This window comes from Castor canadensis, chromosome 19 (genome assembly GCF_047511655.1).
Source record: "Castor canadensis chromosome 19, mCasCan1.hap1v2, whole genome shotgun sequence".
NCBI lineage: Eukaryota > Metazoa > Chordata > Mammalia > Rodentia > Castoridae > Castor > Castor canadensis.
Window position 1 is genome coordinate 8317028 of NC_133404.1, and position 22026 is coordinate 8339053.

The following is a 22026-nucleotide window of genomic DNA, read 5'->3' on the forward strand; positions in this document are numbered from 1 at the left end:
CCAGCGGCGAGGTGGGGCGGGGCGGGGCGGCCTCCGGGGACGCTGCCCGCCGCGGGGCTGGCGAGGGCCGCGGGCGCGGGGCGCGGGGCTCCGGGCTCCCGTGCCGCTGATGGGAGGCGGCGCCCCGGCGGGCGAGCCACCGCGCTGCGGTCACCATGGGGAACAAGCAGACCATCTTCACCGAGGAGCAGCTGGACAACTACCAGGTGAGCCCGGCGCGCCACGGCCGCCCTTCGTCCTTTTCCGAGGCCTCGTGAAAGCTAGCTTGCCCGGGTTCAAACCCTGCCCCTGCCTTTGGCGCGCATCGTGACCTTGGGCCGGTGACTTACTTTTTCCCTCGCCCAGCCTCAGTTTCCACATCTGGGGAATGAGAGCCTTCCAGTGAAAGATTCTGCCCGGCGCACCTCCCTGCCCCATCTTCCTCTCTTCCCCCATCCAGCCTTCTTGCTGCCCGCCCCTCCCCACCCTCCAGCCCACCTGGAACAAACCTCAGCCCCCATCCCAGGAAGGGCTGGGAGTGGGGATGCATCAGCCTCCAAATACTGTCTTAAGTTTGGGTGTCTGCTTATCTGTTGGGGTCTCTCCCTCTAGCCCCAACATGAAGTAACTGGAGCAAGAAGGTAAGCCCGGTGCCATTCTTACACGGCCCCTTCTCCCAACTCCCTCCGTGCCCCCAGCAGCCACCCCTCAGTCCCTTTTAGGTTGCAAAGCCAGTTCGTGGGTCCCAGTGCCCTCCCACCCATGTAAAAACTTTTCTGTGGTTGCAGGACAGAAATCCAACTGCCTGGCTGACCCAGAGCTCTTTCCAACTGCACAGGTCACCTCTGCAGCCCCCAGTCTCCCTAGGTCCCTTGTCTGCCCCTTGTCCTACAGCCACCTACCCCCATCCTATCCCCCAATGGCCAGCTCTTTCCTCTCTCTCTCCCTCCCTGGGATGCTCCCCCACCCAGGTGATCTCTCCCCATCCTTCAAGACCCAACTCTAATGCCACCACCCCTCCCCCAGGCAGAGGGAACAGGATTGTGTTGTCAAATCTGCGTTCCTAGGAGAAAGGAACACACTAGACACCTGTCACCTTCATGAATACTTGTGTTGGTATGAAGGAAAGGGGGCTTGAAGTGTGGGTCCTCTGCTGTGGGCACGGGATTAAAAAGGACCCTCCTCCTCCTGGAAGCCCAAGTTGTCAATCACACAGATTTCCCAGCTCCTATGAGGCTCTGGGAAGGAAGAGGGGAACCACATTTAAGGAGCATCTCCTGTGTACCAGACATTGTAGTCAGGGCCCTCTCTGTGTCAGTTATTCCACTTGACCATCTCAATGAGGTGGATTGCTAGCCCCATTTTTTAGGAGAATGAACAGAGACCAGGAGCATTCAGTTCCTTGGACATTTGGGCTTAGCCAGGAATTTGAATCCTGCTCCAAGCTTTGTTCCCTTGCTCTGAAATGAGGTGGGTTGAGCCACGTGTGCTTTTTATCCTGAAGGGACTCAAAGTTTGGGGAGACAGACTCTCACCTCCAGTGTGGCCTGGGTGATGAGGCCTGTGAGGGAGCTTGTTCTAGGGAAGGGCACTAAGGCTCAGAGAGAGGCCAGCAGGAAGGGGACTTTTGCTTTGATGGGAGGTTTCAAAAACGATGAAGCAGGCCGTTGGAGGATGGATGGGATTTTGCTTAGCACTGCCTAGAAGGAGGCATTCAGGTAGAGAAGACAGCTTGGATAGTGGCCCATACCCAGAAGGGAAGAGTGGCCTGGTAGGGGTGGGGAACCTAGGTTTCCACTCAGACCAGCCTGGCATTGGGTTACTGGTTGGAGCCAGTGCCCATGTTGGCCTCTGATGCTTTGCCAGGGCCTGGCTAGACCCTGCTAGGCAGAGTGGGAGAAATGAGAACCATGAAACCTGAGAACCTCACATTTTCCCTCTGGTTCTCTAGCATGGCCAGCCAGGGCTCGATGGGGTGACCTGAGTTATAGCTACCTCTTTCCCAAGTGCTCCTGGATTTCCTGGGGTTTCCAGCCTGATGTTGTTCCCATTCCAAGGCAGGGTGCCCCCTCCCTGGTTCCCAGGTGCCACTGATCCCCAAATGTACCTTCTGTCCAGATCACTCCTCTACATTGTACACCCCTTTCTCAGACCCCTCGAACCCTAAACAGGCCTCCCTGCCTCCCCAAGAACCCACCACCTCCTCCAGCCAATCCAACTCTGCTGTGCTCAGCACACCTTTTCAGTGACTCAGCCTCCTTCATCCCCAAGGCCAGGGCTTTGGCCAGGCCTCCTCAGTCCCCTGGGAACAGAGGTCAAACTGCCCCTTCCTTACCTTCCTTTCTGCCCCCTCTGGCCCTCACAAGCTTATGCTCTCCCGGTTCTCTCTCTCTCTCTCTCTCTCTTTTCCTTCTTTTTACCCCTTCCATTCTCCCTCTCCCTCCCCTTCTCGCTCTTGTCTCTCCTTCCTTCCTCTTCCTTTCAGCAAACACAATGTACACCACCATTGTAAACAATTTTTTTCTATGAAAATAATTCACATACAAAGAGTTGCAGTGTACCAGCCAGTTCCCTATTGCTGTGGGAAACGCTGAGGACATGGACTTGGATGCCTAAAGCAGCAATGTGGGGACAACGGACAGGAGAATCTTTCTAAAACACAGCCCTCTTCTCTCCCAGTAATTCTACCATGTCCTAGCAAAGTACAGAGCAGAGGTCATCCTGGCTGGTCTGGGCTCATTGGGCCTCCAGCCTCACTTCTTACTCTGAGTTCCAGGCACTCTGAAGGCTTCCAGCCAAGCATCCCTCACCTCTTGTTCTCCTGGCACCCTCCCTCACCTCTTCACTAGCCCATCTGGCCACTTGTCTGTCCAGGTCAGGCCTCATCTCTGGGGAGGATTGTCTGGTCTCCCTCAGGCCATTCATCTGGGAGTACTTAGGGTGCTATGACACAAACACACCTGTGGCCCTTTTTGTGGCACAGAATGGTTTCTATGGATCCTTATCACTGTTTATCCTCCCTCTTGTTTCCTGTGAGACCCCTGCCCAGGCACAGAAGAGGCCCTTGAGGACGTTCCACTGAATGAATGAACAACACACAATGCAAGTTCTGGAAGCAAAGAATTCCACACAAAGATTCTCTTTATAGTTTTTTTGTTTCGTTTTGTTTTTCTGGGGTACTGGGGTTTGAACTCAGGGTCTATTACACCTTGAGCCACTCCACCAGCCCTTTATTCCTGATGGGTTTTTTGAGAAGGGGCTTTCGAACTATTTGCCTAGACTGACTTTGAACCATGATCCTCCTGACCTCTGCCTCCTGAGTAGCTAGGATTACAGGTATGAGCCACTGGTGCCTGGCTAGGTTGTTTTTTTTTTTCTTGGCAGTACTGAGGTTTGAACTCAGGGCCTCATGCTTGCTGTGCAGGTGCTTTCCCACTTAAGCCACTTTGCCAGCCTTTCTACACAAACATTCTCAAGTTATAAGATTCTGGGCATTTGATGCTGTGGGCCGCTTGCAAGTCACTGTCCTCTTCTGGGCCTCAGGGTTCCCACTTCTAAAACAGGAATTCCTACTAACCCAGCTGTGTTTACATCATGGGCTGTCCTGGGGATCAACTGAGATTTCTCCTGAACCTGACCTTGGGCCCTACGGTGGTTGGCAAGGTTATGCCCTGGCTGGGGCTGGCAGAGCTGGAATTGGAGGGAGAGCCTCCTGTCTCTCCGCTGTGGCTCGGCCCCTGACAACTGCCACAGACAGGCCAGGCATGTAGGAGGTGAGAGGCAGGAAGTCTGCCCACCACACAGAGCCCTTGAGTTGAGCTTTGGAGAGGGAAAGGATTGGACAACCTTGAAGACAGAACCAAGTCTTTTTTTTTTCTTTTTTTTTCTGCAGTACTGGGGTTTGAACTCGGGGCTTCACCTCAAACCACTCCACCGACTCTGTTTTTGTGATGAGTTTTTCCAAGATAGTGTCTCACGATCTATTTGCCTAGGCCGGCTTCCAACCTTGATCCTCCTGATCTCTGCCTCTTGAGTAGCTCGGATTATAGGCGTGAGCCACCAGCGCTGAGCCAGAACCAAGTCTTAACTGGAATGACCTCTGGGCTTCTTTTTTGACCCAGCTTATCCTGTTTCCTGCTTCCAAAGTCCTGAGGCCTCACCTCTCCTGAGTTAACCCTCCAGCATCAGTTTTTTAATCTATAAAATAGGAAGATAGGGCTGGTGGAGTGGCTCAAGCAATAAGAGTGCCTGCCTAGCAATCGTAAGGCCCTGAGTTCAAATCCCAGTGCCACCAACCCTTTCTCCCCCCCCCTAAAAAAAAAAAAAAAAAGAAAAAGGCTAGTGACGAATGAAGATGCAGTCAGTCATTCAGAGCCCCCATGGCAGGTACATGGATTACCACGTGCTTGCTGTCAGGTGACTCTCAGCCTGCACTGCACTTCAAAAATCACTTGAGGGGATTTGAGGATCACCTACACCTGGATGAACCATCAGGAATTCCTGTGTGATTTCCTGGGGTCTGCTAAGGGGTGGCAGGAGACACGGGTGTGTTAAACAGCTCCCAATTCTGCTCTAGAGCAGAAGTCCTCACACCAGCATTTATCAGCATCACTGGGAAGACTTTTAAAATGCCAGTTCCTGGGCCCCACTCACAGTTTCTGATTCAGGTGCCTGGAGCAGGGCCTGAGAGTCTGCATTTCAACCAAGTTCCCAGTGCTGCTGCTCCAGATATGACACCTCAAGGACATTTATGTATGTAATTGTGATAAGGGACCAGGGTTGCATGGGACGCTTTTGGATCTTTTGCCAGCAGGACCCTTGCTGGATTCTTATTTTCTAGCCCAGAGTGGAGGATTCAGGACCTCTCCCCATTCCAGTTCTGCTAACAGCCTTCTCCAGGCTTGTTGGCAGAGATCTGACCCTGCTCCCTGGACACTTTCAGACTCCAGACCCAGTCCTGCAGTGGAAAGAAGACACTACCTAGAAGACTCAACCAGGCTGCCTTTGCTGTCCTGATCTGGTGTTGGCTGAGAATTCAGCCCACGCGGTCCCCAGCCTGCCTGAATCGTAGGCCTGCTAGACAGACAGTTTTCTGTTTGTGCTGGGTGAGGGGCGGGGCTGCTGAGCCTGAGTCTTTTCTGGCTCCTACAGAGGAGCCATTGCCAAAAGCAAAGCTGAGCCCCCCAGGAGAAGCCCCTAGAAGTCTCCAAGAAAGCCAAGGCAGCACAGAGTTCCTTATTCTAGCTCCCAAGAAGTGGCAGGTGGACAGACTTGATGGGCTACACAGAATCGAAATTTTCACCAACTCCTCAGCCTTGATAGGCACCCCGGGAATCCCTGGCTGTCGTGTGTACCCTGTGGGCATCCTCTTTGGCCCACCTCAACGCACAATCCAGTTGCCCTGGTGTCTAGCTGCTTCAGGTCTTCCAGGGCCCGCTTGGCTGTCTGCAGGCCTGGTCTTCACTATTCTCCGTGCAGAGCAGCTCTGTTTGTCTTATGGCCCCAGGAGGCCCATCCACAGGCTCTGGGCTCTGCAGAGAACTTAGACCTTCCTCGTACTGCAGCAGTGGGCAAAGGCGGAGGAGCCCAACAGCAGGCATTAACAGAAAATCCCCTCACAGCTGGGCATTTTAGAAAGTGCTAGCTCCTTTTCACTTCCTTGCTTCTTACCCAGGCCTGACGAAGTGACCATTATAGAAGATTCCAGTCATCCTGCTTAGGTCACACCATGAACACAGGTGGCTCATCTAGACAGGCCTCCTGAGAAGAGTTTATAGTCTGGATGGCTATGGGAGCTGAGGGCCACCCCCCCATCCTGAGTAAGCCCACCTGGGGGGTCCTCAGCAGCCTCCCACTCTCCGCTCCTAGATGCTACCAATCTGTCACTCCCTATCCAACCTTGTCCTCCCTATCTCCTCCCCACACCATGGTCCCTCTATCCCTCCACTGCCCATGTATGGGCTTGTTGTGTGACCTCACCTATTCCTATGACTTGAAGATGGTACCTCTTCTGCTTGTAAGCCTGGACCTCTCAGGGTTGCACCCATTGTCACAAAGGACACACACCGTACACTGCACACCCACATGAGGCCCCATCCTCGTGGTGTAACTGGATGACTCCGAATGATCTCTGGAATTATCCCCTCCCAATCACCCTGCTTCCCTGCGGCGTATCCCACTGGCCCTTAAATTACCATGTTTACCTGTTTTTCTCCTTCCTGCTTACTGGACCCCACCCCACCCACTGAAGTGTGCCACACAGCCCTTGATCCCCTACCCCAGCTCTGGAGGCATTTTCTGGACCCACTGGAATTGGCCATCTCCTGTCAGCAGGGAGGGGAGGTGTAGCAGGACTCTCCTGCTCCCAGAGAAACCAGTACTGTCGGGTGGGCCCGTGGTTGTGGGGCCTGTGTGGAGGGAAGGAACCCGGGGCTGCTTGGCCCATCTTGTGTATGTCTTCCCTTCACAGGACTGCACCTTCTTCAATAAGAAGGACATTCTCAAGTAAGTGTGGCTCCTTGTACACCTCTTTGGGGTTGGGCTGTGATAGGGATGGGGCTCGGGACCCTGTGTAGGCTGGCTGTGGGAGCCAAGTTCAGGCCTCAGCTGCACCCCGGGGCTACTATATAGACTTGAAAACTTTCCCCTGCCCCTTGTGCCCAGCTGTTCCTAGAAGGACTGGAGCACCAATTTACTATGGGCTGGACTCTGAGGTGGTGTGTTTGAGACCGTTTTCATTTATTCCTCACTGTGATCTTGTCACAAGAGGATCTTGACATCTTCCTTTACAGATAGCATTCAGCAACTTGGCCCAGGTCACACAGCCAGGGTCTGGAGACTCAGCCTGTGACTCTAGGTCCCTTGCTGTTGCCTTGTGTCTTGGGACCTCTGGAACCACAGGGAGCCCCTGTCAGGCTAGGAGACCCTAATGGCCCTCTGGCTTTGGTTCTGATGCCCTCCTGCTCCTGGGTTCTTCAAAAGTCAGGAAGGTACATGCCCACCACTCCTGAGTTGTCTGTTAGAAGTCTCCTTCTTTCCCTGGGCAGCCCTTGTCCTTGAGGGAGGACAGGAGAGATAAAAAGAGTTAGCAATCTCAGAACCCCAGGATCAGGCAGTTCACAGGGATCACAGAATGCCAGGAAACCTGTCCCACAGCTCTGGCTGGGCCCCTCTGTCCTGGGTATCAGGTGGCACTAAAAGCCAGCTAAGTCTGAGGATCACTTTCCCTGGAGATAGATGGTCAGGCTGGGGCTGGAGCCTGGCGCAGCCTCCCGAGAGAGCTGTGTTGCAGTCTGTCACTGCCCTCACCGCTTTGCTCAGGCTGGCCATGTTCCTCTCTGTCCTTCCTGCCATTCCAACCTGTCCCCTGGCTCAGCAGGGGGCAGCCCAATTCTACCCTTCAGAGAGGCAGGGCAAGGGGCAGAGCCCCCAGGGCTGGCCTCAGCAAATGTAGACTCTTCACGGTACTTCCGTGGAGGGGCAGTGACTCCAGGCATGGTGGCTGACCACTAGGATTGGCCTGAGTGAGGTGGGGGTGAGGTTCCCCACTGGGAGGGGATGGCTTTCAAAATAAAACCACACGGCCATCACCCCTGGCATCCTGGTGGCACTTCTGACTTTTCAGGGTTCTTGGTATAACTCCCCTTTTCAGCCTCGACACACTCATCTTCTGTTGCAGGGAGCTCTGTCACTCTAAACCCTGCTTTGATGGCAAGCCAGGCTGATTGTCCTTAGAGGCCTACCACCATTTCCATTCTGACCTCCAGAGCCCCTTACTCCCAAGTCTTTGAGCTGGCTGTCCCACTGCTTGTGGTGCCCTTTCTCACCTCCCGTACCCTTGGCATTGCCACCCCTCTTTCCAGCACGAACTCCCGGCACCTCATTTGGGAGCCCCCAATTCTCTGCTACCCAGTTTTCTTACAGCTAACTGGGGCTCTCTGGGTTCATGAACTCAGGTACCAGCTCCTGTGGGACTTTCAGGCAGAATTTAGGCCTCCCTGCCTGTGCCTAGCACCTGGCATGGCACCTGTTAGCAGTGGTGAATGCTTTAGGAGTGCGGGTGAAGGATGGGGAGCAGTGGCGACAAGGACATAAGCCTGCATCCCTTGATCTCGTCTCCACTGGTCTTACTGAGAGCAGCAAGGTTGCCCTTGGGGGAAAAGGGGGGAGAAGTGGTTCAAGGCCAGCCAGGAGTTGAAGCCAATATGACAGGCCTTTGCGTATGTTCCTAGCCTGTTGACAGGGACTCCGGGCAAGTGAGAGCACTTGGGGAGAGGTCCTGCCTTTCTGGTATGCCCAGCTCTGCATCCTTCAGCACCCCAGCCTTTGTAGCTTAACACTGGCGTGAAAGCCAAGCCTCAGGTGCCAAAATGGGTGAAGGACCCCTCCAGGCATCTGGATGTCCTTTCCTGAGCCCCCTGCCTGTTTTCTCATTGGTATTCAGAAACTGCCTCTTGGTTAGTGCTCACTGGGGACCCAAGGGACTAGAATTGGAGCATTTTCTACAAAGTGGTGATGGGGGGATGAAGCCTTCTGAGAGCAGGAGCCCTGGGGTCTGGTCCCCACTGGCTGGCACCTTCCATGTCCCAAGTGCCACCTGTACATCATGAAGATGGTAGTGTTTGCTGTGGCTGTTTCCACACAGGCTCCTGTGACTGGAGGACCAGGGTGACAGTGCATTCACACACAGTGAAGGGCTGCATGGGGTTTTGTTTCCTATCTGTCAGCCCTCAAGGAAAGGCTGTGAGACAAAGAAGGCAGGCATGGCCACACAGCTCCTTTCCAGTTTCAGCCCCTTCACTTCACTCTTCTCTTCTCTTCTCTTCTCTTCTCAGGACTCAGGCTTGAACTCAGGGCCTACACCTTGAGCCACTCCACCAGCCTTTTTTTTGTGATTTTTTTTTAAGATAGGGGCTCAAGAACTATTTGCCCAGGCTGGCTTTGAACCGCGATCCTCCTGATCTCTGCCTCCTGAGTAGCTAGGATTACAGGTGTGAGCCACCAGCGCCTAGTGCCTCTTCACTTTTCTCTAGCTGCCTCTCTCTGGGCTCCAGCAGAGGCCAGGGTGCCTGACCTCCAGCCCCCTCCAGGCAAGCCCTCTCCACTGTTCCCATCTCAGGTCCAGGATAGAACTGGGGGGGCCAGAGCCCAGAAAAGGCAAGGAGCAAACACCTGCACAGCAATGCATAGCAGGTCAGTAGCAGGGCCATGGTGGCCAGGCCCTGCCTCCACAGGCCTTCCCTCCTCGCAAGGCCTTGTTGTGCACCCCCCTTCCCTGCCCACCCGCTGTGTTCCGTGGTAAGCTGCACCCTGAGTACTGACCAGATGGCAAGGCGGAAACTTGAGCGGCTTGCGGGGGAGGGGTAGGCACCGGGCCCGCAGGGTGTCAGTGATCTGAGTCACAGAAAACCATAAGCCAGTTCTTTCCTCCCCCACTTTGCCCCTCCCCCGGAGATCCAATTGCTCCCTGGGCACAGCTTTTCCAACCCCCACACCGAGCCTGAGTAGACAGTCCACCGCATCTGGCCACCCACCCTACCCCTTCTTTTTGTAGGTAAGAGCTTAGCACTCCCTCCACCCCCATCTCACTGTGCTCGGAAATAAGTGGAACAGCAGCCCTTGTCCTCCTGGATACAGAGACAGGCTCACTCAGTTAATAGCCCAGGGTGTTTTTCTAATTGTTACTTTGTTATTTATTTTCTCAGTCTTTGTAACCTAGTTTAATTACTTTTTTTTTTTTTTTTTTTTGGTGATACTGGGGTTTGAACTCAGGGCCTCACATTTGCTAGGCAGGTGCTCTACCACTTGAGCCACTCTACCAGCCCTGTTTGGTGTTGGGTATTTTTGAAATAGGGTCTCAGGGACTGTTTGCCCAGGCTAGCTTCAAACCATGATCCTGATTTCTGCCTCCTGAGTAGCTAGGATTACAGGCATGAGCCACTGGCGCTCTGCAAATTATTTTTAACTTTTTAATACACATATCATACATATTACTGAAAAGTTGAGAAAGTAAAACCAGTCAACAGAAAACAAAAAGAATTTACCTTATACTTCTAACCCCGGAAATAATGACTATTAGTCATTTGGTACATATTATACCAGTATTTTTCTTTTGTATCTGGTTATCAAAAAGTCAGATTGTGTTGTTTTATAATATGCTTAAAATTGTTTCACCTTAGGCAAATTGTAAAAACAGGTGAGAAAGCTATGAAGCCAGGCATGGTGGTGCTCGCCTGTAATCCCAGCACTCAGAAGGCTGAGGCAGAAGGATCATGAGTTAGAGGTGAGACTAGGCTACATGACAAGACCCTATTTCAAAAAAAAAAAAGAGAAAAGGAAAAAGAAACCACCAGAAAGCTATGGAAAACAGTATAGTGAATGGTGAATCTTCACAGAATTAAAAATAGAATTACCATCTATTTCTTGGTATATACTTTTTTTTGGGGGTGGGGTGGCAATACTAGAAATCAAAGCTAGGGACTCCTGCGTGCCAGACCAGCACTCTTCACTGAGTCACACCCTAGTCCGTCCTTAGGCTCCTTCCCCAGTGGGGACTGAACTCCCACCTCCAGCTTGCTAAGCAAGCACTCTACTACTTAAGCCCCATAGGCTTTTTTTGTTTTTTGTTTTTTGCTGAAAATTGTCTTTTTCTTGGTTGGACTGGAGTTTGAATTTGCTGAAATTTTTACAAGAAAGTTCAGATGAAACCTTTAAAAACTCTTGAGGCTAGGCAGCCAAGCCAAGGACTTACCATTCAGCTTCACCAGGAGTGCCCAGGTGAACCTCTTCCTGAGGGTCCCAAAGTATCCCAGGGTTTGTGGATCTGCCAAAAAACGACTTCTTTACTAACTACAAGGCTTAGAAACCCAAAAGGAAATCAGATAGACAAGGTGCCAGGCTACCTTTTCTAAGGAGGACTTCTTACCTCCCTAGTGTTAGGTTGTATTTGAAAACATGACATTCCAGTCAAAGCCTTGGTAATATAAGCACTCGTTTCACTCAGATCTTGTTAGATTCTTTTTTTTTTTTTGATGGCATTGGATTTTGAACTCAGGGCTTCATGCTTGCAAAGCAGGTTCTCTACCACTTGAGCCACACCTCCAGTCCATTTTGCTCTGGTTATTTTGAAGATGTGGTCTTGTGAACTGTTCGCCCGGGGTTGACTTCAAACCTTGATCCTCCCCATCTCTGCCTCCTGAGTAGCTAGGATTACAAGTGTGAGCCACTGGTGCCCAGCCTAGAAGAACAAATTCTTTTTATGTGGTTCCAGGGCTGGAGCCCATGGCCCCCCTGACAGCTAAGCATGCTCTCTCCCACCGAGCTGTACCCCCAGCCCGAGAAGAACACATTCATATTGAACCTAAGGAATTAAGTACATTTTCATAAGCAAGGCACATGTGCCCATAGTTTTACATCTTTGATTGCACAGGGAGAAAATTAAATGTTTTAATTTTTCTTAAAGGTATTCTTTACTGGATTGCTGTAAGCTATAGATAGCCTCAAAGAAAAAGAAAACTTTCTTACATGTGCAAAACAAGACAAAAGAATCAGCAATTTTTTTTTCCAGTGCTGGGAATGGAATCCAGGGCTTCACACGTGCTAGGCCAACTGACCACATCCTCAGCCTTCTTTAGTAATAACTTACGCAAAAAATTGTGTCAGAAGCTAGGGCTGGTGGCTCACGCCTGTAATCCAAGCCACTCAGGAGACAGAGATCAGGAGGATCGCGTTTGAAGTTAACCCTAAGGAAATAGTTTGAGAAATCCTATCTCGAAAAAACCTATCAGCAAAAAGGGCTGGTAGAGTCGCTCAAGGTGTAAGCCCTGAGTTCAAGCCCCAGTACTGCCAAAAAAATTTTTTTTAATTGTGCCAAAAAATCATAATCTGGGCTGGTTGGTGGGGCACTTGTCCAGCACTCCGTAGTGTCTTGAAGAAATAGTTGTACACTCATTCTCATAGAGCATTATTCTCAATATCCAAAAGGCTGAGGAACCCATGTGTCCACCAGCAGATGACTGGATAAGCAGCGTGCAAATATACATAGAGTGGAATATTATGCAGCCTTAAAAAAGCAGGCAATACTGATGCATGCTGAAGCAGAGGGGGCTGTGATGACATTGTGCTGAGTGAAGTATGCCAGGCACAGGACATGTGCCGTATGACTCCGAGTTTGTGAGACCCTAGAGTGGTCAGATTCACAGGACAGGTATTTACATGGTAGTTTCAGGGGCTGGGAAGAGAGGGAAATGGGCAGGGGATTTACTGCTCTGTGAGTAGAGTTTTGCCAGCTGAAGACAGCTCTGGAGGTGGTGACAGCTGCATGACGGTACAAATGTGCTTAATGTCACCAAAGTGTATTTAAAAATGGGTGAAATGGCAAATTTCACGGTAAGTGCATTTGATTACACTTAAAAATGATTTGGGGAGGGCTTGGGGGTGTGCTCAAGCAGTAGAGAACCTGCCTAGTAAGCACATGGTCCTGAGTTCAATTTCCAATACCGCAGAAACAGTTTTTTTTTGAGGCTGGGTCTCACTATGTAGTCCAGGCTGGCCTCAAACTGGCAGTCGTGCTGGGATTACTGGCATGCACCACCACACCCAGCTAAAAATAATTTTTAGTGGGTAAGATGGCAAATTTTGTTATCTTATCACAGTTATTAAAAATTAAAACAGTATGTGAGAAAAAAAGTCTTAACCCTACTCCCACCACCGAAGGTCATCACTACTAGCATTTTAGTAAATAGCCCTCCCACCTTTATTTTTTAGGTATATAATGTATATGGTGCTCTTAAAAATTATTAAAAGGACCATACTGTATATTCTCTTTGTTCACTTTATCTTGTGTAAATGATTTTGTTTTGTACTAGGGATTAAACCCAGGGCCATTTTTTTTTTTTTTTTTTTTTTTGTGGAACTGGGTTTGAACTCAGAGTCTATACCTTGAGCCACTCCACCAGCCCTTTTTACTGATGGTTTTTTCAAGATAGGTCTCTGGGCTGGCCTTGAAGCACGATCCTCCTAATCTCTGCCTCCTGAGTAGCTGGGATTATAGGCGTGAGCCCCAGTGCTGGCAAACCTAGGGCCCCTTTGAGAGCTAAAGCATGCTCTGTACCCCTGAGCTACTCCCAGCCAGCTTTCAGTATCATTAGATACGCTTCTGTAATATTTTAATTAGTGGCATTTACTGGGTGTCCCTTAATTGATTCAGCTGGATGCTAATGTTTCAAGTTTTCACAGTTGAATTAGTACCTTGGTAAAATCTCTGCAGTTCCGTGGCGTGACTGCACATGCCTGGAGCTGTTTCTTCAGTAAATTTCTAAAGCATCTAATGATCAAAGCTAGGGACATTTTTAAGACTTTTTTTTAAAAAATTTTCCCACATTGCTATTATGTTTCTTCTGACCCAAATCATTTAGTGAATAAGCCAAGAGTCTGAAAATTCAGCGGCCCCATGGGCTGGCATGAGCAAGGGGACCTGGCCCAGTTTCTACCCTAAGTAAGGAGAGCTGACCCAGTGTGCATCCCAGCACCAATTTTTTTTTTCCAAAAAATTCAAAAGAAGCTAGGCACTGGTGGCTCACACCTGTAATCCCAGCTACTTGGGAGCCAGAGATCAGGAGGGTCATGGTTTGAGGCCAGCCCCTGGCAAATAGTTTGAGAGACCCTATCTCGAAAATACCCAAGGTAATAAAGGACTGGCAGAGTGGCTCATGTATTAGACAGCCTGCTTAGCAAGCATGAGGCCTTGAGTTCGAACTCCAGTACTGCCAACATAGAAAAAAAATTCTAAAGAAGATAAAGTAATAAGTGAAAGTCAGCCCTCCTCTTACACCCTTCTTTCCCACCTCAAAGGAACCATTGTTGTTAAGGTTCCTGTGTGCATACAGTCATGTATTAATATGACTTACAGATTTCCAGACATTGAACTTATTCTTGCACTCTGAAATAAATTCTTTCTTGATCTTTATGTATTATTCTTCTAAGTCCTGTTGGACTTGATTTCCCAGAATGTTATTTTATAAGACTTTTGCACCTGTGTGTGCAAGTGCTGCTTCATCCTGTTGGATTAATCTATGTTGGGTGTTGGGTTAGTATGAAGATTAACTTTTCTTGCTTGTTTTGTTTTTTGAGATAGGGCCTCACTATGTAGCCCAGGCTGGCCTCAAACTTGTGCCTTTCCTACTCTGCCACCTGAGTGCTGGGAAGGGTTCCTACTCACTTTCTAAACTAACCTGGGAGGCTTCCACCTTCGGCCCCATGCCCTGGAGCCGTTCAAGTAGCACCGTGTTATTTCTGGTCCTAGGTGTTATGCTAGAACACATATCTGAATCTTCTTGATTCAGTGCCATTTATTGGGGGTGGGGAGAGGTGACAGAGATACAGTGTTTTGGCAGTTTTCCTCCCCTAGTGATGTGGGGTTTCAAGTTCTCCTCTGATTGCCCCTTAAAAAAAAAAAAAAATCCAGCCATGTGCCTGTGACTCACGCCTGTAATCCCAGCTACTCAGGCAGAGATCGGGAGGATCACAGTTCAAAGCCAGCCTGGGAAAATAGTTCTCAAGACCCTATCTCAGAAAAAAAACCCAAAAAACAAAACAACCCTTGACAAAAAAGGGATGGTGGAGTGGCTCAAGATGAAGGCCCTGAATTCAAGGCCCAGTACAGCAAAAAAAAGAAAAAAAACTTCTAGAATCACTTTTGCCAGTATCATTTTCGAGAGAAAGGATCTGTTGAGTGGATGAATTGCAAAATAAATTTGGTCACGGGTTTGGGGACAGAAAGAGGCAAGACGTTCCTCAATCCAGGAAACAGCACGGGAAGTCCTCTAGCGCCCTCCTGTGGAGAGTCCGGGCTGGATCCCGCCTCCTTGCTTTTTGTTTTGTTTTGTTTTGTTTTTGGTGGGAATGGGTTTTGAACTCAGGGCTTTGTGCTTGCAACTGCTGCTTGAGCCACACCAACAGTCCATTTGCTCTGGTTATTTTGGAGATGAGCTCTCTGTAACTATTTGCCCGGGCTGGCCTCAAACTGCGATCTTCCCAATCTCAGACTCCCAGCAGCTAGGATTACAGACATGAGCCACTGGTGCCAGCCCACCCTGGTATGTAATGACCCCCCTTCCACCCAAAGGGTAGGATTTGGTATTTTCCTGCCTCCAGCTCTGTCTCCAAGGCATGGAGCTTCCTTGTGACTTCAGGCCCCTTTACAGGGCCTGGAAAGTGAGCTTCTGGCGTTTTACTTTTTGTTTGCCCAGGCCAGGCTCTGAGGCAGGAAGTAAAGTGCCCTCCTTGGCACCTTGACTTGCGGGAAGTAGTGGACGTCATAGGTTCAAGTTTTATCCTTGCTGCTCATTGGCTATGTAAATGGGGAACAGGCATTAACCCTTGAGCCTCAATTTCTCCACCTGAAAAGTGGAGGCTGGTGTCTACCTCAGGGTGCTTTGGGGATTAAAGTTTGAGCAGTAGTGCACATAGAGCATTAGCCCAGGGCCTGGCACAGAGTGAGCACTCCATAAATGGCTGGTGTCATTACGTGTGAGCTGAGCAAGTGGTTCAGTGTTCTGTAGACATCAAAAGTTGGGTGGGCTGGGCATCAGTTGCTCAAGCTTGTAATCCTAGCTACTCAGGAGCCAGAGATCATGAGGATTATGGTTCAAAGCCAGCCTGGACAAATGGTTCATGAGACCCTATCTTGAGAAACCACACTGCAAAAAAAAAAAAAAGGGCTGGTGGAGTGGCTCAAGGTGTAGGCCCTGAGTTCAAACCTCAGTACTGCTAAAAAAGAAAAAAAGTTGGGCAGGAACCTAGTGAGGGGTGGGTGGCTGTGCTGAAGTGCTGGCTGAAGGAGAGCCTAGGGGTGTGGGGGGCTGGCCATTTACAGAAGACCTGGGTTGATCTGGCTTTGAGGTTGCAGGGAGGCTGAGGCCCAGGAGATCCAGGGAGTCATACTTGAGCCAAACCCCAGCAGCCTGGGAGCAGGTCACCTACTTCAGCCCCTAGTCAGTGCCTCTTATCTGCATGTCCCCTCTCCCCCACCAGCCCTTACTTCATGGACACACTTTTGTCAGAATGCAGTCTGTGCCTGTCTGGGGATGGAATGGAGGGCTATTCTCCTGAATGTTAAGGACCTGGACACAGGGCAGGGAGGACTGGAGGATGGGGGAGGGGGCTTCTAAGTGAGACGGTATTGAGGTGCCTCACACATTGATGTCTGTATGGCATGTTGAGTGGGCTTGTGCTCCAGGGGGACATGGCCTCCTGAGTACAGAGCAGGAGGGGGATGCAAGAGCTGGGGACCTGAACCAACAACCAGGAGGGCCGGACCAGGGCCCCCAGCTAGAGGGTGGTCCATTTACAGGGGCTCCCTGAAGATGTCAGGGCTGCTGAGAGCTCTTCGCTCGCTCACTCCTCAGGGAGAAACTGGGCCAGGGCTTTGATGGACCTCCAGGAGTGGCAGCATAGAGCAGAGAAGTGGGTGTGCTCTGGACTTCCAGTCCTGGGTTCCAACCATGGCCCTTGATACATTTGTTCTAGTCATGTGGCCATAGAGAAAACATTCAGCCCTCAGTTTGCTGAGCTGTAAACTGGGGTCATGATGCCTGTGTCTATGCAGTAATAGGGAAGAGGTTAAATAGGGTGACAAGTGTCAGATGCTTGGGACATAGAAGATGCTTGAGAGAGTCAAAGGTGGGAGAGCACCTGGTTGCAGGCCCCAGGGCTGGGGGAGGGTGGTGGTGGTGGTGGTGGTGGTGGTGGTGTGTGTGCATGTGTGGTGGGAAGTGGTACAGCCTGGACACAATCCAATCTATAGCACGAGGGTCCTCCAAGCCCCTCCGCCAGCGGACAGAGCAGATGGCCTTTTGGTCCCTCACTTGGTCCTGGCTGAGGTTGGTTTACTGAGGTCCGTGCATTGGGCCACTGGGGGCTCAGGGGTGGTCACCCTCCAGTGTGTTTCCTCTACTTCCCTCCAAGACTCCACGCACGATTCTACGAGCTGGCCCCCAACCTCGTCCCCATGGACTACAGGAAGAGCCCCACTGTCCACGTGCCTATGAGTCTCATCATCCAAATGCCAGAACTCCGGGTATGTGAGGTGCCCTCTGCAGAGGGGCTGGGGAATCTGCACCTTAGGATGGGCAGCAGAGGCACCAGGTCTGGCCTGAACCCTGGGTTCAGCTATGGCTGTGTGGCTCTGAGCAGACCACTGGACCTCTCTGTGCCTGTTTCTGCATCGGCACTCTACAAATAAATGAGCAACGTGGCAGGGCTCAGTAGGGGTACTGTGGATTGGTGGCTGCCCATCTGCCTGCCCTGTGCTGTGTGACATAGCACAGCCTGTTGCATGTGACAGACCTGTGTCTGCTGCTTTCTGCCCCTTGTCTGGCTTTGGCTTCTCGCTGAGATCAGCATGGTCATCCACAGTGACACTTCTCAGACTTGAACGTACATGAGCCTGAATGTCCATTCTGGTTGTGTTCATCTGGGGTAGGCTCAGCCCTCTCTTTGCTGAGGCTGCTGTGCAGGTCCTCTGACCACCTGAACTTTTGGATATTTCGTGAGTTCCTCACCCAGGATGTGGGAAATGCACTTTGACATTAAGGAGGTATTTGAGCACAACTTCACATAGCCATACGACATTGCAAATGGCCCTTCACCAGGCTTGGGATGTGCGGTTTAAAGGATGCTACACTGCATCCCTTTGGCCTGAGCCCTGGTTACCTCAGTCCTAAGAGAATGACCCAAACTTGCCTCTGGGCATGTACCTAGCCTCCCCTAGGGGGACAGGATATCAGGCTTAGAGGGTCATGGAAGGTGAGGCAGGACCCATGGGTTTTGGCCCCCAGCTTCTGGGGCTGGCCTGGGCTATCCAGGTGGGATGGAAGGAGCCCAGGAGTGTGGTGTCCCAAGGGGCATCCTTCACAGGAAGGAGTCAGTGTGCATTCCCCTGGGGCAGGTAGTCTCTGCGGTGGTCTGAGAGAACTCAGAAGAGCTGAGTGACTGCAGGCCTGGCATTGGACCAGCTCTGACCCTTGCTGCTCGTCCTCAGTTATTGACCCTTTGAGGCCCTACTTCTGACTAGCCTGACACAGCCTGAGCTGAGGACTGCCCAGGGCTGTCATCTTTTCTTGCCAGGGGCAGAGTCCTGCCCATGGAGGCAGGAGCCTCTGTGCCCTCCTCTGGGCAACAGGAGCTCCTACAGAGCTTGCTATACTCACTAAGGCTGTGCTGTGACTCTGGGGATGATAGGAGGACTGCTTGTTGTGACCAACACCTTGCATGCTTTAGCATGTTGAATCCTCTAACCGGTTAAACCTGTTATCCCCACTTTGCAGGTGGGGAAAGAGAGGCTCAGAGAAGTCTGGTCACTCAGCTAAGGCTATGTGCAGAGGCTGGCAGCAGACTGGTTCTGGGTCCTCCTGCTTCCTGCTCCAGTGATGGGTGATGGCCATGTCTGTCTTCTCCAGGAGAACCCCTTCAAGGAGAGGATCGTGGAGGCCTTCTCTGAGGACGGTGAGGGCAACCTCACCTTCAACGACTTTGTGGACATGTTCTCCGTGCTCTGCGAGTCAGCTCCCCGAGAGCTCAAGGCGAGCTATGCCTTCAAGATCTACGGTAGGGAGGGTCTGGAAGCCGGGCAGAACCATGGTGCAGAGGACAGACCATGAGGGCGGCCCATTTGGGGCCATCCCGTTACTGGGGATGCTGAGGACTGACCTGCTCTCTGAAAAGTGCCTGATTGGTGGGCAGGCCGCCCATGGGGGACAAATCATACTTAAGAGAGCCCCAGGGGTCCTGAAAGCAAAGGTGAGACAGACTCATTTACCTTGGGTGGGGGGACCAGAGGAGGTCTGTCACCTGAAGATGTGGGGGTGGGCATGCTGGCAGAGGAGACAGCCGGTGAGGACTCTGGGAAGCAGAAGATGCAGGACTCTATGAGGTGGGAGGGTTTAGGAACATGGTGTGACTCTGGAGGGGTAAGTTGGGACCAGGCTTTGAAGACCCGGTGGAGAAGTTTGGGCCTAGTACTCAATACCAGATCCTGCCATGGAGGGTGAAAAGCTGTATTCTAGAAAGAACATGAGTAGCCAGACTGAATCTGGGGGTCAGAGAAGAGGACTGATAGCAAGGGAGGCCCCCAAAGGTCTCCCCCGTGTGCCAGAGGTAGGGCTCCTTATATCCTCTGCCCAGCCCTTGAGGTTCCCATCCCACTGACCACCAGAGGGCACTGAGCACTCACGAGTCTCCTACACCCAAAGGGAGGAAGCTACACAGCTCATCCACAGTGCCTGCCTGCCTGCCTGCCAGCAGTGACCTTGACAGTCCTTGGGGACCTGGTGTCAAATCCTCAGGTGGTCCTCAGATGGGGACCTCAAGACCCAAGAAGGGGCTGGGACCTGTCCTGGACCAGAAGAGTCAATGACAAACCTTGTCCTCAAGACAAGGGGATCCCAAGACAATGGGACCCACCAAGGGATATCTTCATTTTGTTATTGTCACATTTATTTCAAAGAACTTTGGTTTAGATACATCCCTGCACCACAATGTGTTTGACTATCAGAAAGACCTGCCTGCCCACCCACCACAAGCTGTGCATGTCAACAGCTTCTGGAATTCCACCCATCATCCCTTGGTCTCTGACTCCACAGTGTTGGGAAGGGCTGTTGTCTGCCCCAGATGGGGAAGTGCAGAACACATGGAGGCCTGGTTTCCTCATTTTGAATGGGCAAAGGAATCCAGCCAGCCAGCTAGTCAGCCAGGGGGAGTCTTTCCAGAGAACCTCCTGCATGCCCATCAAGGCAAAGCTGAATCCCACCTCATGCCTACCCTGGAGGCCTTCACAGGCCAGCACAGAGGTGGATGGTGCAGGGTACCCTCAAGGGCTTGGGCCCTAGGTCCTTGTCCTTTCCAACTCTGCTTCTCTGTCTGTAGAGTAGAATTCTCATTGTACCTACTTAGCGGGCATGGTTTAAAAAATAAGTAAGAAAGAGTGTGTCAGTTATCCTAGTGGGCGGTATCTAAGAAGTCCCCTTCTGTGGGGTGGGGAGGTGATAATTCTGCGGAAACTTGAGAGGTGAACAGGTGTAAACAATGTGCAAAGATCCTGCAGTTGGACTGAAATGGTGAGAAGGGTAGTAGAGTTCATGACAGCCTGCTCATGGCTCTGTCCTCCAAACCACTGTACTGTGCAGCCAGTGCCTTTTGCCCAGAATCAAGCCATGTTCCCTGCTCTGTGTGCACATGGCATCTCTCTAAGGGGTTTCTACAACTCCTGGCTTGACTTTTTGTTTTTTAATTGCAGATGAAGGTGTATGTGTTTATCATATACAACATGCTTGTGTTTGACTTAAGGCAGCATGGTGCCACTTAGAAAATGCAGGTCTTAGAGCCATAATAAGCCCAGTGAGAATCCCCGCTCCATCTCTGCAGGGAGGTCTGATTTGATGTAATCCCTTGGCCTTTTGGGGCTTTGGTTTTCTTAGCTCTAGCAGTCCACTGTAGGGTGAAGCCAAAAAGGCCATTTGGCTGGAGACCAAAGTTCCCAGGGATCCTTAGATTTGGGATCCACTCAGGCTGTGGTACATACAGTCACTGTGGAGGTTTTGTGGGTACTCTGAATGCTTATTGACTATGGGTATTTAAGATGTGCCTTGTGGGTGAGGTCCCTGAGTCCCCATCCGCTGGGGACAGGGATCCAGTCTCCCTAGAGTGTAGACAGAGATGCTCTGGGGACTCCAGAGGCTGTAGAGAGATCAGCGTGGCCAGCTGGGAAGAAGGGTAAAACAGGGGCAGGGTTCCTCAGGGCTCCTGGGGGCCCTGGCTGGAACTTTCCCAAACCCCTTCTCCCCACCCCGCAGACTTCAACACTGATAACTTCATCTGCAAGGAGGATCTAGAGCTGACATTGGCCCGCCTCACCAAGTCAGAGCTGGATGAGGACGAGGTGGTGCTGGTGTGTGACAAAGTCATTGAGGAAGCTGACCTGGATGGTGATGGCAAGCTGGGTTTTGCTGACTTTGAGGACATGATCGCCAAGGCCCCTGACTTCCTCAGGTACCACCACTCAAGGGCTAGGCTTGAGAGGGCAGGGCAGGGCAGGTGGGAGCATGGGGCCATCCTAGGGCAGCCTGGGCTCGTGGGACCTCCGTGGGCAGTGATGTGTGCAGGCCAGGAAGCAGGAGATCCATCTTCAAGGCCCAGGCTCCCCCACCGTGAAGCTGCCCTGAGAGGCCTCTGCTCAGCCCATGACTTCTCACCCTCTCTTGCCTTTCTCTTTCCAGCACTTTCCACATCCGGATCTGAGGATGCCACCGAGGCTTCAGGGGCCCGAAAGCCCACCTTCCAGCCTGCTGTCTATGCAGGTGTGACTCCAAGTGCCCCAGGAAGGAGCTTCAGAGTCTGCGTTTATACTCACAGACACTCCCTGTTGCCCTTTCAGCAAAAAAATAACCCTTAGCCAGGGGAGGCGATGTGAGGAGCAGGACCCTTCCCAGGGCACCCTATGATCTGGCCACCTCATGCCCAGTCCTCTCCCCATCCAGAAGTGTCCCCTGGGAGGGAAGGCAGGAAACCTAACAGGAGCTGATGGGTCTGACTTGTCCCGTGCTGACTGACACCCCACTCTCCCAGGGCAACGAACAAAAAGAGAGGTTGGGGTTTTAACGAGCTATGCAATCTTTTTCCAAAACCCAAGGCTGGGCTGCACCCCATCCCTGCCTGTTCCTCTCCTGCCACCCTTCCCAATGTGAAGCTGTGTGGGCAGTGTGTCCAAAGGGCTCTGTCTCTATCTCTGTCCCTGAGTCATGAGCACCACCCCACCCACCCTCCCCAGTGACGTGGAACCCTCACTGGTGTGTTCTGACCACAGATTTGTGAACTCCTCGTAGTAAAACACTCCTGTGTCCCACACTCTGTGTCTGCCAGCCTAGGAGACATTTAGTGATGCTTTTACTCTTCATCCTTGAAACCCCACACTGGGTATGTCACCTCACAGGTAAAGTACTCCTTTCCACATCAGGCACTAATTTGGTCTTCAAAGGACTTTGGGTGAGAGGT

The 22026-nt window shown here is 51.5% G+C and overlaps 1 protein-coding gene across 2 annotated transcripts; it reads left to right on the forward strand.

Moving 5' to 3' along the window:
• The first annotated feature begins 28 nt into the window (after positions 1-28).
• Cib2 (calcium and integrin binding family member 2) lies at positions 29-21879 on the forward strand. Of its 2 annotated transcripts, XM_020157567.2 has the most exons (6): positions 47-206; positions 6449-6483; positions 16945-17056; positions 18438-18585; positions 20829-21024; positions 21252-21879. In XM_020157567.2, exons 1-6 carry the CDS (start codon positions 156-158, stop codon positions 21271-21273), a joined length of 564 nt encoding a protein of 187 aa, XP_020013156.1. In that variant the 5' UTR covers positions 47-155; the 3' UTR covers positions 21274-21879. The 2 variants fall into 2 exon arrangements, with proteins under 2 accessions (XP_020013155.2, XP_020013156.1); XM_020157566.2 differs by lacking the exon at positions 6449-6483 and having other exon boundaries at positions 29-206.
• The last annotated feature ends 147 nt before the right edge of the window (positions 21880-22026 follow it).

Coding starts and splice junctions, on each gene's coding strand:
- Cib2 (XM_020157567.2), top strand. CDS start 156: ATGGGGAACAAGCAGACCATCTTCACCGAGGAGCAGCTGGACAACTAC. Junction 17,057..18,437: donor TCCAAATGCCAGAACTCCGG/GTATGTGAGGTG, acceptor TGTCTTCTCCAG/GAGAACCCCTTCAAGGAGAG. Junction 18,586..20,828: donor CTATGCCTTCAAGATCTACG/GTAGGGAGGGTC, acceptor CCCACCCCGCAG/ACTTCAACACTGATAACTTC.